General features: G+C 50.4%; 1 protein-coding gene across 3 annotated transcripts in view; it reads left to right on the forward strand.

The window, feature by feature from the left end:
• The first annotated feature begins 297 nt into the window (after positions 1 to 297).
• LOC138840946 (cilia- and flagella-associated protein 251-like) overlaps positions 298 to 15,922 on the forward strand; it is a 44,228-nt gene continuing 28,603 nt past the window's right edge. For 2 of the 3 annotated variants that reach the window (XM_070041396.1, XM_070041398.1), the window contains exons 1-8: positions 298 to 385; positions 1,064 to 1,605; positions 2,813 to 3,238; positions 6,613 to 6,750; positions 7,801 to 7,910; positions 11,864 to 11,975; positions 12,198 to 12,278; positions 14,805 to 14,882. In XM_070041396.1, coding sequence (XP_069897497.1) covers positions 1,171 to 1,605; positions 2,813 to 3,238; positions 6,613 to 6,750; positions 7,801 to 7,910; positions 11,864 to 11,975; positions 12,198 to 12,278; positions 14,805 to 14,882 — 1,380 coding nt within the window. In that variant the 5' untranslated portion in view covers positions 298 to 385; positions 1,064 to 1,170. The remainder of the gene's footprint in view (positions 386 to 1,063; positions 1,606 to 2,812; positions 3,239 to 6,612; positions 6,751 to 7,800; positions 7,911 to 11,863; positions 11,976 to 12,197; positions 12,279 to 14,804; positions 14,883 to 15,922) is intronic. The other variant, XM_070041397.1, reaches the window with a different exon arrangement.

Raw genomic sequence — 15,922 nt, forward strand, 5'->3', positions numbered from 1 at the left:
CCGGCCCGCAGGGGGCACGCCGGGGGCACGCCGGCCCGCAGGGGCATCCCGGCCCGCAGGGGGCCCGCAGGGGGCGCGCTGGCCCGCAGGGGGCATCCCGGCCCGCAGGGGGCACGCCGGGGGCACGCCGTCCTGCAGGGGCATCCCGGCCCGCAGGGGGTGCCCCGGCCCGCAGGGGCGCGCGGTCCTGCAGGGGGCCCGCAGGGGACGCACTGGCCCGCAGGGGGCGCGCGTACACACACACCGCCCCCTCATTCTTGCTTTACGGCTGGAGGTCGGGGCGCAGCAGCGGTTGCCATGGGGACAGAGCTTGGGTAGCAACTGTAACCAGGAGCGCGCAGAGGCCGAGGTGGCGGCCGCTGGTGGCTTGTGGCCGGCGAGCCAGGTAAGTCCCGGGTAGAGGCCACAAGCCTGGGCAGGGGACCCGGCCTAGAGGACCTTGGGTCCGGGGGACACGAGGGGTCCAGGGACCCAGCTGGAGAAAGTGTCCGCGCCTGGGCGTTACGTCTCCTCTCCCCGCCCCCCCCCCCCCCACAACCCCCAACTCCGAAGCCCCTCCCTCCCCCTGGAGAGCTGCTGTCCGCATGCATTTGTTTGCTTGCTTTCTGGTGCCGGTCCTGGGGCTTGAACTCAGGGCCTGGGCACGGTCCCTGAGTTTTTCCACCCGTTTCTGGCGCCCTACCACTTGCGCCTTGGCTCCACTTCCGGATTTTTGGCGGTTGATTGGAGATAAGGGTCTCACCGACTGTCCTGCTCTAGATGACTCTAACTGTGATCCTCGGATCTCAGCTTCCTGAGTAGCTAGGATTACAGGCGTGAGCACCTGCGCCCGGCAGTATGAGTATATTTTAAATAAGTTAGAAGGCACCAAGATTATTCCTAGAAAGAGGATTCACCTCTTAAGATTCTGAAGATACAGGTGAGGCTTTCTAAGAAGAAGATATTCTTTCTATTTCTGCCAAAGGAACAAGAGCTGGCATTGCACATTTCATGAGTAGGATGGTGCACAGGAAGTCAGAATAGGCAACAGACCTGCCACTGATTACTGTTCCCATTTCTCTAGCAGACACTTGGTGAAGAGGGTCCAGTGCGGAAGGAAATCCTGTGGAGAAAGCAAAGACAAGTGGAGAAACAGAAAAAGAAGAAAATCAGAATTTTGAAGTAGAAAATATGGAACAAAACCCAAAAGAAGATGACATATTAGTAGGGAAAGAATCTCAGGGAGGAGAGGAAGAAGAAGAGGAAGAAGGAGAAGAAATGGAAGAAGAGGAAAGAGTTGAGGAAGAGCAGATAGAAGGAGAACAGATAGAAGAAGAGCAGATAGAAGAACAGATAGAACAGCTAGAGGGAGAACAGATAGAAGAGCCGATAGAAGAACAGATAGGGGAAGGGCAGTTAGAGGGAGAGCAGATAGAAGAGCAGATAGAGGAAGGGGAAGAGAGGAGGGAGGAAAAAGAGGAGGAGGAGAAAGAATGGGAGGAAGAGGGAGAAAAAGAGGAGGAGGAAGAGGGAGAAAAAGAGGAGGACACCATAATTGAGCTCCAAGGTGTTGACAGCTTGCACAGAGCTATTGCTAATCTTGAGTTCACTTCAGACATTTCACTGGTAAGTAGTAATTGTAAACCAGGCTTGTATATGGAACCATTAATTGGATACTTAGTGCATGCCAGATGTGAGAATACAAAACCAAATAACTTATAATGTATACTTTTGTGTGTGTGTGTGTGTGTGTGTCAGTCATGGGGCTTGAATTTAGGGCCTGAGTGCTGTCTCTGAGCTTTTTCCCCCAGTGCTAGTGCTCTACCACTTAGAGCCACAGCACCACTTCCAGTTTCCTGGTGGTTCATTGGAGATGAGTCTCTTGCAGTCTGGGAATGTGGCTTAGTGGTAGAGTCTTTGCCTAGCATACATGAAGCTCTGGGTTCCTCAGTACCACATAAACAAACAAAAAAAGCCGGAAGTGGCAGACTGTGGCTCAAGTGGTAGAGTGCTAGCCTTCAACAAAAGCAGCTCAGGGACAGTGCCCTGGAAAAAAAAAAAAAAAAAAGAGTTTCATGGACTTTCTTGCCTGGGCTGGCTTTGAACCATGATCCTCAAATCTCAGCCTCCTGAGTAGCTGGGATGACAGGCGTGAGTCACCAGTGTCTCTCTTTTTCCTTTTTGGTGCAGATACTGGGGCTGAAACTCAGGTCCTCCAGCTCTGCTTGTCTTTTTTGCCCAAGGCTGGCACTTTACCCCTTATGCCACATCTCCACTTCCAGTTTGTTTGTTTGTAGATCTCCACTCTCCGATCTCCGTTTCTGATTAGCTAGGATTACAGTCCCGAGCCACCTGCGCTCTGCAATATATTCTTTTAAGGAGTTTTAAAGTATATGGGAAGATAGACCCATAATTGAATGCTCTAAAAATCACACATTATGATTTATAGGAACGCACAAGAGCAGAAAATAAAGGACAGTTTAACCCAGGTTGGAGGAAAGTTCGGGAGAGGTGTGTCTCTAGCTACCCGGCAGGGCAGGCAGAGGTTTCTGGAAGTGAGCTTGTCTTGGAACAGAATTGGTCCCCCCTCCCCCAGGGGAAGAATTCAGCCCTGGCCCAAGAAGTAATTTTGGAGCCAGCCAGGGCACTTAGAACAATAATTTTGCCATCAAGGGTCAGCTGGTACTGCTTGTCCCAAGTTCCTGTTCGTTATCCATCCTTTCATTCTAAGATGACACTAATGGTAAGGTTGGCTGCTCAGGAAGAGATGGGAGTCACAGAGCTGAAGGTCTGTGTTTGGGATCACCATCTTCTTTTCCTTTCTTTCGAAAAGGGTATGGAGAATCGGGAGTTAATGGAGTCAATGAGGTCAGACCAAAGTAGGCCCAGCTTGCTCTTAGACCTGGGCTCCCAGTCAGAAATGTTTGCTTCTGATCAGTTCCCGGCTGAGGAAGAGCACACGGGCTCCCTGGGGCCTGAGTACTCCCAGATGTTCTCCGCGGGCCAGTTCCCCCTGGAGCCTGAGTGGGGAGCCACTGAGGAAATGTCCGCCCAGGAACAGAGAGTCTCGGAACCCAAGAAGAGCATCACGGTGGCAGAGCTGGAGCAAGGGCAACCCCAGAGACCGCCCTACTTCCCCAGCCAGAAGCAAGAAAAGGAACTCGCGGCCCGAGCCCGGCTCTCCGAGGACTCACTGGTGTCTAGCTCCACAGAGGACACTTTGTTTCTAAAGGAAGATGCCACCAGCGTGTACCCCTTGGTGAGTGACACCTGGCCTACCTCTGTCCCCAGGGCTCCCAGACAGAGTCGTGTGTGTGTGTGTGTGTGTGTGTGTGTGTGTGTGTGTGTGTGTGTGTGTGTGTGTGTGTGTGTGTGTGTGTGTGTGTGTGTGTGTGTGTGTGTGTGTGTGTGTGTGTGTGTGTGTGTGTGCGCACCAGAGAGCAAGGACACGCGTCAGGCCTTTTCCAGCTGACTTTTTAAGTTCAGTTAAAAGCTGTGGCTGCCAAGTGTGAGGGGACCTGACCTTGAACTGCATCTGGACTCAATGGAGCCGCTCGGCAGGCAGGAAATTCCCCACATAGTTTGACTGTTGATAGGGTGCTCGTTTCTGTGAAAATTCCTCCTCCTCTTCCTTTCTCCTTTCCTCTGTCTTCTCGCCTTCCATTTTCTTTTTCTTCTGTGCCTCCTTTCCTCTCCTTTCTGTCTCCCACATTGTAACACTCCTCCTTCATCCCTTCTGGCCTCCTGTCTTCTCTCAAGTGTGATCCTGAGGCATGAACTCAGAGCCTGGATGCTGTCTCTGAGCTATTTATTTCTTCATTTATTTATTTCTTTTGTTGGTGGTGGGGATAGAAGTCTGGGCTTGGGCGCGGTCCCTGAGCTCTTCAGCTCAAGGCTAGTGCTCTACCCGTTGAGCCACAGCACCCCTTCCAGCTTTTTTTGTTTATGTGTTGCTGAGGAATTGAACCAAGGGCCTCATGCATGTGAGGCAAGCGCTCTGCCACTGAGCCACCTTCCCAGCCTTGAGCTTTTTATTTTATTTTTTTGTTGGTCGTGGGGCTTGAACTCTAGGCCTGGGCGCTGTCCCTCAGCTCTAGGGTAGCTCTCTCTAGCACTTGAGCCACAGTGCCACTTCTGGTGGCTCATTGGAGATATGAGTCTCATAGGCTTTCCTGCCTGGGCTGGCTTTGAACCACGATCCTCAGATCTCAGCCTCCTCAGTAACTAGGGTGACAGGTGTGAACCACCGGCACCTGGCCTCTCTGAGCTTTTTTTTTTTTTTTTTTGTCGGTCGTGGGGCTTGAACTCTGGGCCTGGGCGCTATCCCTCAGCTCTTCAGCTCAAGGCGAGCGCTCTACCACTTGAGCTACAGCGCCACTTCCAGTTTTCTGGTGATTTATTGGAGATAGGAGTCTCACGGTCTCTCCTGCCCGGGCTGGCTTTGAACCGCGATCCTCAGATCTCAGCCTCCTGAGTAGCTAGGATTACAGGCGTGAGCCACCAGCGCCCGGCCTCTCTGAGCTTTTATACTCCAGGCTGGCATTCTACCACTTGAGTCATGCCTCCGCTCTGGCTTTTTTCCAGTTCACTGGAGATGAATCCTAGCTGAATAGCTAGGATTGCAGGTGTGAGCCCCTGGCGCCTGGCTCACCTCCTGTGTCTTAGCTGGGTCGGTCAGGCTGTGAGCTGCCCACCCCCTGCTATGCAGGTGTGGCAGGCGTGCATCACTGTGCGCAGCACTGCGCAGTCCCCAGGAGTCACCTTTGCTGCCGCTGCGGACGTTCCAAGGACGTGCCATCGCCAGGCTTGAGAAGGGACAGGCTTGTGAAGGGACAGGAGAGGCTTTGGGCTTTTTGTTGCTATGGATTTTTGCTTCTTCATCTTCTTCTTTCTGAAAGTTGTTTCCTAGGGTTTGCCCTCCCTCTACATGTAGAAGATTAGGAAGAGACGGATAGAATATGGAGTATCTCACCTAACTTCTAGTGTAGAGTGTGCTCTTGATGCCAGAGGCTTATGCTACTCAGGAGGCTGAGATCTGAGGAGGATCGTGGTTTGAAGCCAGCCTGCACAGGAAAGTCTGTGAGACTCTTATCTCCAAAGAACCACCAGAAAAGTGGAAGTGGCTCTGTGGCTCAAGTGATAGAGTGCTAGCCTTGAGCACAAAAGCACAGAGAAGCACCCAGGCCTAGAGCTAAGCCCCAGGACCAGCACCAAAACAATCCAGAATTTAGTCTTCCCATTCATGCTGTGAGAATGGCAAACATCTCATTTTCCCACCATCCTTCTGCTGTGCCCCCACCCCAGGCAAAGGTGACCTTGGAAAAACTGCAGTGCCAAAGACAGTGGTCTTGGGGCTGGGAAGGTGGCTCAGGGGTAGAGTGCTTGCCTTGCATGCATGAAGCCCTGGGTTTGATTCCTCAGCACCACATAAGCAGAAAAAGCCAGAAGTGGCGCTGTGGCTCAAGTGGTAGAGTGCTAGCTTTGAGCTGAAGAGCTGAGGGACAGCGCCCAGGCCCAGAGTTCAGGCCCCCTCACTGAAAACAACAACAAAAAAAGAATGCTTCCTTTTTGTAACTAATTTGTAATATGGCAAAAGGGGTTTCCAGAGTGAACAAAACTATCCTTTTCAAATTACTAAGTTTCCAAAAGAACAGTTTCCTTTGCATAAGGTAACTGTGAAGAACCAGCCAAGTATTAAACAATTCTGTTCCTAGAAGTTACAGCTTGGGACAATTATGACTCCATCTTCCACCCCTCACAGCCCCACGGGCAGAGGCCTGAAAAAATAGAAATGCTTGGACGGGAGAGGAAGGAGGGAGAAGAATTAGGAGAGAAGCTGGCTGTGTTGTCTTCTGTGTCTGTCTTTGGGCTACACTACGGTCCATCTATTCCGCTTTATAAATATTTAACTATTGTTCTGATAGGAGAAAGGAAGTGCCAGACTCTGCATTGTGATATAATTTGCTAATGTTGTTGCCAGTCTGGAGGGGCTTAAACCCAGGTCCTGGTCACTGTCCCTGAGCTCTTTCACTCAAGGCTTAGTGTTCTACCACTGGAGCCACACCACTACTTGCAGCCTTTTTGTTTATGTGTGGTGCTGAGGAATGGAACCCAGGGCTTCATGCATGCTAGGCAAGCACTCTACCACTGAGCCACCTTCCCAGCCCCACTTTGTTAATTTTTAACAAACTCACCACTCACACTGGCACTTGGAACGCTCCATTTACTTACGGCTCCTATTCTATTTATTTAATTCAATTTTTTTGTGCCAGTACTGGGCCTTGAGCGCTTGGCTTTTGTTTTTGTTTTTGTTTTTCCTTCCAGGCTGACACTCTACCACTTAATCCATTCCTTCACTTTTCCTTTTTGGTGGTGGTTCACTGGAGATAAGAGTCTCATAGACTTGTCTGCCCAGCTGAGTTCAAGCCATGATCCTCAGATCTCAACCCCCTGAGTAGCTGGGATTACAGGTGTGAGCCACCAGCCTAGGCCAGAACTTTAAATGTCTTCTGTTTACGGTTCACTGAGGCAGCATGCCTCTTCTCCAGGTCTGCTGCAGGGCGCAGGGGGCCTGGGATCCCAGCTCTGGGCTCCACTCACTGGTGTCTTGCTGGTTTTGCCTTGGTCTTCCAGACGCTGACCTGGTCGTATGGATGGAACAGCTCCCTCCCGGTCCTGTACATCCGAGATGAGAGGCGAGTGCTTCTGTACGTCTGCGGGCACACCGCCGTGCTCTTCCACGTCTTCAGCAACGTTCAGCACCACCTTCAGGTGCGCAGCCTGGGCCCCTGAGGCTGGCCGCTTGTCATGGGGTCACGCTGCCCACCTCGCCTTTGAATTGCCGCAAATCTGCCTCTGGAAACACTGTTTCACATGGGAACCCTGTCAGCTGATCAACAGCTCCACATAGGGCCTTGCTCCTTTTCTGGCCATAAGGATTTGAAACAGCTGGGTGTTGCAGGAGCGCGTTCCTGTGATCCCAGCACGAGGGGACTGAGGCAGGAAGATCATGAGTTTGAGGCCTGCCTGGACTCAAAACAAACCAAGCCAAAACCCAACCCAAACACAGAGGATCTGAAACCTCTGTAAAAATGTGGACAGAGGCTGGGAAGGTGGCTCAGTGGTAGCGAGCTTGCCTAGCATGCAGGAAGCCCTGGGTTCGATTCCTCAGGACCACATACACAGCAAAAGCCAAAAGTGGTGCTGTGGCTCAAGTGGTAGAGTGCTCGCCTTGAGCAAAACAAGCTTAGGGACAGTGCCCGGGCCCTGAGTTCAAGCCCCAGGACTGGCACATACTTGTGGCCGTGTATGTGCGCATGTGCACGCACACACACACACACACACACACACACACACACACACAACACAATTGAGCCTTGAACACAGGACCAACAGCAGGGGGATGGGACGTGTTGAAGGCAGCTTGCGGGACCTGCAGGAGTCCTGCCGTGCCGGGTTAGTGGCTGGAATGTGTCGCCAGGCTTTATCCCAAGCGCTGTTCTGTACTACGAGGCTGTGGTCATGAAGAAAACAAACGTAGACTCTGGCCTCTAGGAGCTGCTGATGTAGCACAGACACGGCTGCCAGCCTCCCAGGGACCAGGAGGCGGTGGTCGCAGGTGGTGACGGGAGGGTGGGGGCGGGGAGGGGCCGCGTGCGCAGGGTGAGCCGGGGCTTCCGGCGGGACGGACGTGTCCTCACCTGTGCTAACAGTGTCCTGAGCATCACAGGGGTGCGCATGTTCCCGTGGGCCGCATCCTCCCCGGGGTCAGGCCAGGTCATGCCCTGGAGGTGTCACGGTGTTTCTGCTTCCTCCCCGCAGGGCCACTCCAACATCATCTCCTGCCTGTGCGTCAGCGAGGACCGGCGCTGGATCGCCACTGCAGACAAGGGCCCGGGCTGCCTCATAATTATATGGGACTCCTTCTCAGGGTAGGCCGGGTGCAGCTGCGCCTCCCCTCCTGCCTGCAGACTGGCGGCCACAGGGACTAAGCAAAGGTGGATCGCTGAGGTCTAGAAACTTGGTTTGTTGTGAGTTGAGGCCAAACAGGCTGGAGGACTCCCTGCAACCCAGCTCACAGAAGTTCAAGGCACAAACCGCAGGCCAGTTACAACGAGAAACATACTTTTACAAAGTCAGATTTTTCTAGCTATTGGACAGGCCGCCTCTTCTGGAAAGTTCCTAATGATCACCACTAGGATTTTCCACACTATAGCTCTACATACACATTTCACGCAGCCCAGTCTCTCAGCTCTGGGTGTAATTCTCTCCCCACCCCGGGACTGGGGCTTGAACTCATGGACTCACTCTCTTGCTTGACACTTGAAGGTTAAAAAAAAAAAAAATCTCTTTCTGGGCCCTGGTGGCTCACACCTATAATCCTAGCTACTCAGGAGGCTGAGATCTGAGGATCGGGGTTCAAAGCCAGCCCAAGCAGGAAAGTCCGTGAGACACTGATCTCCAATGAACCACCAGAAAGCTGGAAGTGGCTCTGTTGCTCAAGTGGTAGAGCGCTAGCGTTGAGCTGAAGAGCTGAGGGACAGCGCCCAGGCCCAGAGTTCAAGCCCCACTATTGTCCAAAAAAAAAAAAAAATGGCTTGGATTTTCATTTAGAATGGCTTCAACCCATAATCTTCAGATCTCAGCCTCCTGAGTAGCTACTGTATAGGGATACAAGTTTACTTTTTTAGTACAGTTTTAGATTTACGGGAAAATTGAGATCTCTCCCACCTCTACCCTTTGCTTCCTGCTTTCAGCCTTGTGAATAGCTAGGATTGTGACAAGGCTGCGGTTGCCCAGTGCTTGCTCCCCCCCCCTTTTTTTTTCTGTGCCAGTCTGGGGGTGTGAACCTAAGGCCTAGGCACTGTCCCTAAGCTTTTGTGCACAAGGCTAGCACTCTTCCACTTGAGCCACAATGCCACTTTTGGCTTGTTTGCTGGTTAATTGGAGAAGAGTCTCATGGACTTTCCCGCCCAGGGTTGTCTTGGAACCAGGATCCTCAGATCTCAGCCTCCTGAGTAGCTGCAATTACAGGTACCCGCCACCCCTGTGGGCTTCTTAATTCCTGGGCCTAGAGGCAGATGATCCCCTTGTTTAAGATCAATTAATGAATCCAGATGAACAAGAAAGAAGTTGTTCTGGGTCCTAGAATGGAGGCCCAGGCTAGTGTCAGCAGTGATCACGTTGGTTCTCGTCTCCCAATTCCATCCTCACCTTACCTGAGGTCACCTCGTGTGGGTGACGTCACCTGATAGTGCTGACATAGAGTGCTCATTTTCTTTCTTTTTTTTTTTTTTTCTTTCTTTCTTTTTTTTTTTTTTTGTCAGTGGTGGGGCTTGAACGGGGCCTGGGCGCTGTCCCTCAGCTCTTCAGCTCAAGGCTAGTGCTTTACCACTTGAGCTACAGCGCCACTTCCAATTTTTGGTGGTTTATTGGAGATAGGAGTTTCATGGACTTTCCTGCCTGGGCTGGCTTTGAACCGCGATCCTCAGATCTCAGCCTCCTGAGTAGCGAGGCTGACAGGCGTGAGCCACTGGCGCTCAGCTAGGGCACTCATTTTCCCAGGGCTTCTCTGACTTCTTTCCTTGGACCTCTGCTCCTCTCCTTCCCCTGTCTCTCATCCGTCCCTTCCCCAGACATCCGTGAAACATGGCCTTCCAGGGCCGTCACCGGGGTTTCTTGTTTGCAAAACTACCTCCTTGTCAGTGTCTTACAGAATCTTGAAGGCAGCAAGTTCTTTGTTTAAATCTGAAGTATAATGTGTCTTTGGTTAACAGCTGAAATGCCTTGTCAGTGTGAGGTTTATATTAGTCCAGATGGTGACTTTGGGACCCTGAAAACATCGATTGCTCGGAGATCGCTTTGGTTTTAGAATGGATATCTACTTTATTAAAGCTACAAGTTAAAAACCATGGTTCATCATCATGCTTTTTTTCCCCTTCAATTTAACAATTTTACTTTATTTACTGTAAGTCTAGTACATTTTTGCAATCACTGGTAAAAAAAAAAAAAGGTTTTGATTAAAGTTGGCCTCACACATTTGGTTATTAACACTTTTGTTTTTAAGCATTTTAAACTGCATTTGGAAATCTTATATAGTATTTTTTCTTTTTAAGTCTTTTTTAGCAGTCTAATTAGCAAACAAATTCTCCACAAGTATTTAAATAATTCCTAGAAAGCTAGTAAATTTAGACAGAAATATGGTAAAATTTAAGTTTTCTTAAGTGCTCTAATATTGTTTATGAACATAATATGATTTCAATTTTCAACTGCAAGTTTAAATCAACTACTTAGTTTGAATTAGAATCACAAATCTAATCTGTTAGCTATGTTGGTATGTCAAATTCTCTTACACGTTATTTTCTTACCATGCAAATGTTAATAGTACAGACTTGGCCAACTTCATCTTCTCTTTGTTTAATTCTAAATATCTCTGGGGCTCAATTGTCCATTGTGTCATTTCCCATCAACTTGAGGGCCGCCTTCCAAGTGCATTTTGGGGGTTCCTGCTCAGTGGGACGAAGTTTCTCAGATGACAGAGAACCACAGTGTCCCCTCAGCTGGGGCACGACTTGGCTCCAGCCCCCAGGGCCCTGTGACATACAGAGGCCTGTATGCATTCACTGGAACAAGGAGTCCATAGCAGAAGCCAGTGGGCGCAAACACAGCCCAGAGTCAGGCTCCATGGACCCCTCGCCTGCTCCCCGCCCCCCAGCGCGAGAGCTTGCTTCCCCCACTGCCGAGTGTTGTTTTTATTTATGCTCTTTGGCTCTCTTAAGCATTTCAATGTCCTATCTCATTCTGGATGGATATTTGGGTTCTTTCGTTTCTATTCTTTTCTTTTCTTTGTCGGTCCTGGGCTTGACTCAGGTCTTGGGCCTGAACTTTTCTCTCCCTGAGCTTTTTCACTCGAGGCTAGCGCTCTACCACTTTGAGCCATGGAGCCATTTCCAGTTTTCTGGTGGTTAATAGGAGATAAGAATCTCACAGACTTTTCTGCCCAGGTTGGCTTTGAATCATGATCCTTAGATCTCAGCCTCCTGCGTAGCTAGAATTACAAGTGTGAGCCACCCGTGACCATCTAGCTCTGTGTGTGTGTGTGTGTGTGTGTGTGTGTGTGTGTGTGTGTGTGTGTGTGTGTGTGTGTGTGTGTGTGTGTGTGTGTGTGTGTGTGTGTGTGTGTGTGTGTGTGTGTGTGTGTGTGTGTGTGTGTGTGTACTGAAGCTGGAGCTCAGGGCCTGGGCACTGTCGGTTCCTTCTTTCCTGTGTGGCTAAGCCCCGCAGATTGGCCCCAGGAGTGAAGGGGGCTGCGGGCTCCTGAGAGCGGACGGCACACACGCTGCCATCTGCCCTGAGTTAGGCCTTTTGTTCTCACGGATGAAGTTCACAGAATAGAAAATCGGGCCATTTGAAAGGGCACTATGAGCCGGCATTTTGTGCACTCATGATGTACAACCATCACCTTCAGACTATTTTGATTTTGATTACCCAAAAGAGGCCATGAGCCCCCTAGCAGTCCCCCGCTCCTCCCTCCCTGAACCTCCATCTGCTTTGTCTCTGATGTGCTGTGCGGATATTGGGTCCAGCAGAGCCGTATCCTATGTTGCCTTGTGTCTGGCCTGGTTGTTAATGTCACACGGTCAAGTGCCCTGGCCCATGTCAGAGCCATAGTCCTCTGGATGCGATAGTGGGTAATAGTGCCTGCGTGAATTAAACGCGTGTTCTCATAGGTCACTAATGAATACTTCATTATGTGTACACCTTCATGAGATATTCTTTTGTGTGGCTGGCGTGTGTGTTTGCTGGGGTGTGGGAAGGTTTGAGCTGAGCTTGGGGGAGCTACGGGGTCCCCCTAAGTGTCATTCCTCCGTGTCTTATTTGGCAGAATTCCTGTGCACACTATATTTGACAGCTGCCCGGAAGGTAATGGCATAAGAACCATAGCCATCACCCGTGATGCCAAGTATCTGGCAACCATCTCCGATGCCGAAATCCAGGTAGAGAGCCGCCAGCCGTGTTGCGGCGGCTCTGGTGGGCGGCCGGGCATCGGTGGGGCTCTCTGCTGACCAGAGCCTCAGTGCAGGGACAGAGCTTCCATGCGGAGGCTTGGCTGTGGTCCTTGGCGTAGTTCCCCGACGTTTCAGGGTGGCCCCAAGTGGCGTGGGTTTCTTGGGGCGCCGTCTGCGGCCTCTCACGGTGCTCGGGGGTCTGCCTTGCAGCAAGTGTGTGTGTGGCGGTGGACGCTGGCCGTGGAGAAGCCGGCCTGCACCCTGGAGTTGCCCAGGGAGTATGGCTTTCAGGTGAGTCCAGTGGTCCAGGTGAGATTGTACCTTTCCTCTTGGTGGGAGTTTTGCTTACGGTGCAGTGTGGTTTGCTCTGTGGCATCTGCCACTTGAGCCACGCCCAGCCCTGTGTACTTTGGCTCTTTTTCAAATAGGGTCTTGTTCTTTGTCCAGACTGGCATGGACTGTGGTCCTGCTAGTCACCTTCCCCACATAGCCAGGATGACAAGCACCCGCCACTCACCACCTTTGTACTGGCAGTGTTTCTAGAACTTGTTTTGGCCAGGCTGTCTTTGAACTCTGATTTCCCCAATCCCAGCCTGCTGAATAGCTGGAATTATTTAGGACCAGGCCTAGCTCCCACCACACCACTCTGAGATAGATCGAGTCTCCCTGTGTGGCCCAGGCTGGCCTCCTGCCTCAGGCTCCCGAGTGTCAGGATTACAGGCCTCTGTGGCAGAACTCTCTGAGAGTACTTGCACATCGTGTAGCTCACATTTATCTTCACTAATAATAGTGAATGTGTTTCAAGCACTTACTATATTCCAGAAGCTGCTAAATTCTTTTTTTCTCCCCCTGATCCTGGGGCTCGAACCCAGCTGGGCCCTGTCTCCCTTTGTGCTCAAGCCTAGCCTTCTACCACTTGAGCCACAGCGCCACTTCCAGCTTTTTCTGAGTAGCCTTGGGAGATGAAAGAGTCTCACAGACTTTCTTGTCTAGGTTGACTTTGAACCCTGATCCTCAAATCTCAGCCTTCTGAGTAGCTAGGATTGCAGGTGTGAGCCACTGGCGCCCAGAAACTAAATTCTTTACTTGGGGCTGGGAAAGTGGCCTGGTGTAGAGCACTTGCCTAAATTCTTTTCTTACCTCATATAATCCATGCAAACCAGCTAGCGTGGGGATATGAATCTGTGGGTGAGTGCTATTAATTATTCAACATGTCTGAAGCCACCTGGTAAGCAGCCTTTCCTATTCCAGAAGTATGTTTTAACTGTTTCCAACCTTGTCACGAACGTGGAAGGTCTATGGAGTGGTGGCCACGGTGACCTCCCCCCCTCCCCATGCCCCACCTCCATCAGCCTTGGCTTCCCCCTCCCTGCCCTCTCATCCTCCCCTCCCCCCAGTGTCTTTATATAACTAATGCAGCAGCCAGCTAACTGGCATATGCGGCGGGTTTTTGGGGGGGCTGCACAGGTGTCTTTTGGACATTGATAGTGATTCTATTCAATATGCACATCACTTGGGCAGCACTGACATCTTTTTTTTTATTTTTTGTGCAGGTCCTGGGGCTTGAACTCAGGGCCTGGGCACTGTCCTTGAGCCTTTGTGCTCAAGGCTAGCGTTCTACCACTTCAGCCACAACTTTTTTTGGTGGATAATTGGAGATGAGTCTCATGGACTTCCCTGCCCGGGCTGGCTTTGAACCAGGAGCCTCAGATCTCAGCCTCCTGAGTAGCTAGGATGACAGGATTACAGGTGTGAACCCGTGGCACCTGGCTGGCTTTTTTTTCTTTGCCTCTTGACCGCACTCTCCGTGAAGTCTGTGCTCTAGGCCTCTTTCCCGTTGGCTTTCCCACCATTTACAGGTGCATCTTTGGTCTGCGGGGTTATTTTTGGGGCTCCCAGTCATGTTGCCAAAGGCTTGCAAATCCAGGGTGACGCCGCTTCCAAAGAAGACTGGGTTTGGATGAGCAGCTGGAGTGGGCAGAGCTGGCCCGGGCCTGGGGGGTGCCCCAGCGCCACACCGAGGTGATGCCAGCACAGGCAGCCGCGGGCAGGGCCGGGCCGGAGGCGGCGCCGCAGGCTCCACCGACACACTCTACGCGCTCCCAGCCCTGCGTGGGCCCCTCGCGGCGCGGGGCCTGATACTGCACGCAGTCACTGCCGGAGGGATTTTGACTTTGGGTGCCAGCGCTGCTCGCCGCTTGCCGTCTTGACGGGGTTGGGGTCTTCCCATGTCTTCCTTTCATCTTGTAGGCTCTGTCCCGAAGGACTGAGAGCACAGGTGGTTGTGGGTGGGCTCCCGTGGGAGCGCAGGGCTGAGCCCGTGCGAGCGCTCGGCCACGCGAGGCCCTGAGTTCAATACCCAACGCCGGTACCGCTGCGCGTTTGTCTCGCTGCCTCTTCCAACGCATGGTGATGAATTCTAATAAATAGAACTTGGAACCAGAGCACATTTTGAGCCATTTACTTTAAGAACACTGGTTAAATGATATTTTTATGGTTACCAAATGCTGGGTCTTTTCTGTTTTCTATCCATACTTATCTATCTAGCCATTATTTATTTTCCAGAGGATTTTTAAAAGCATTGTTTGTATTGCTTCTGTTTCGTTATATAGAGAGGGAGATTTCATTGTTACATTCCCACACACATCCAGAATATAATCATTCCGTGTCCCCTGCCCCCCCTCACCCTCCCTTCCTCGCTCCCTCTCAGTTATTGATTTTTAATTAAAATGCTTATTTAACTTTAACACTTGGCATAACCAGAGAGAAACAGAAAATGTGTTATTAGTTACTAAATTCTTACATTTTACATTTCAGACCCACCTTGTTTTCAATCCAACAAATAACAGAGAACTCGTGAGCAATAGCCGAACACAAACCATATATTATTTGTGGGTGAGTAGAAATACCTTGATTTGTTTTGGACATGGGCACAAGAAAATATTTATTCCTTTGAATATAGATGATGGCAAGATAGTAACTATTTAGGCAACAACAAATACATATAAAAATGTTTTGAGGGGGAGGGGGGAGATGGGAAGGGGAAACAAAGGAGGAGGCAACAATGCTTGATAAGAAACGTACTCATTATCTTGCCCATGTAATTGTAACCCCTCTATACGGTATTTTCACAATAATAAAAAAGAAAGAAGAAAGAAAAAAATGTTTTGATTTAATTATGGTATTTATACTAGTCCCATTGGAAGTCAACATATTAAATCAGAAACAGATAATTAAATTTCATTTCATTTTTGGAAGGTAATGAGGCAAATATTTATTTGAAAACATTTCATAGGTCTACAGGATAGACCTTGGGCTTTATCCCCTTCAGAAAGGAATTAGCAAACAGCTCGGCTACAAGGCACCAATAGAGGCTGGAGTAAGAATTGAAAAAATGTTGGGGCTGGGAATGTGGCTTAGTGATAGAATGCTTGCTCAGCATGCATGAGGCCGAGGTTCGATTCCTTGGTGCCACAGAAACAGAAAAATAAATCCATAAAATTAATTTAAAAAAAAAAAGGAAACATGAAGTTAAACAGAGGGTTCCCACCAGCTTCAGTGATTCCACGCAGGACAGATTCCCACGCAGACATCCACCGAGGCTACAGAGGTTTCCCCGTGACTTTTCTGCCCAGGCTGGCTTCAAACTGGGATCCTCAGATTTTAGCCTTCTGAGTAGCAAGGATTACAGGCTTGAGCCTCTGGCTCCTGGCTTTAAAGCCTTATGAATACAGAGTTAAAGTTCCCATTGAGTACCACTTACGATCATCTTTTAATTGGCGCTAAAGCACGCATTGGCTTTTCTTCTGCAGCCTTGGTGGAGGTTCTCCAAGGCAGCCGCGCTGCATCCTCACTGGGTGTAGACTCACTTTATTTTGGTTTTGCTATTACGTAGTTCCTGTTTTGGAAACCAGGATTTTTTTTGTAGTGCTAAT

Source organism: Dipodomys merriami, unplaced genomic scaffold (assembly GCF_024711535.1).
Source record: "Dipodomys merriami isolate MVZ:Mamm:240054 unplaced genomic scaffold, mDipMer1.0.p SCAF_307, whole genome shotgun sequence".
Lineage (NCBI taxonomy): Eukaryota > Metazoa > Chordata > Mammalia > Rodentia > Heteromyidae > Dipodomys > Dipodomys merriami.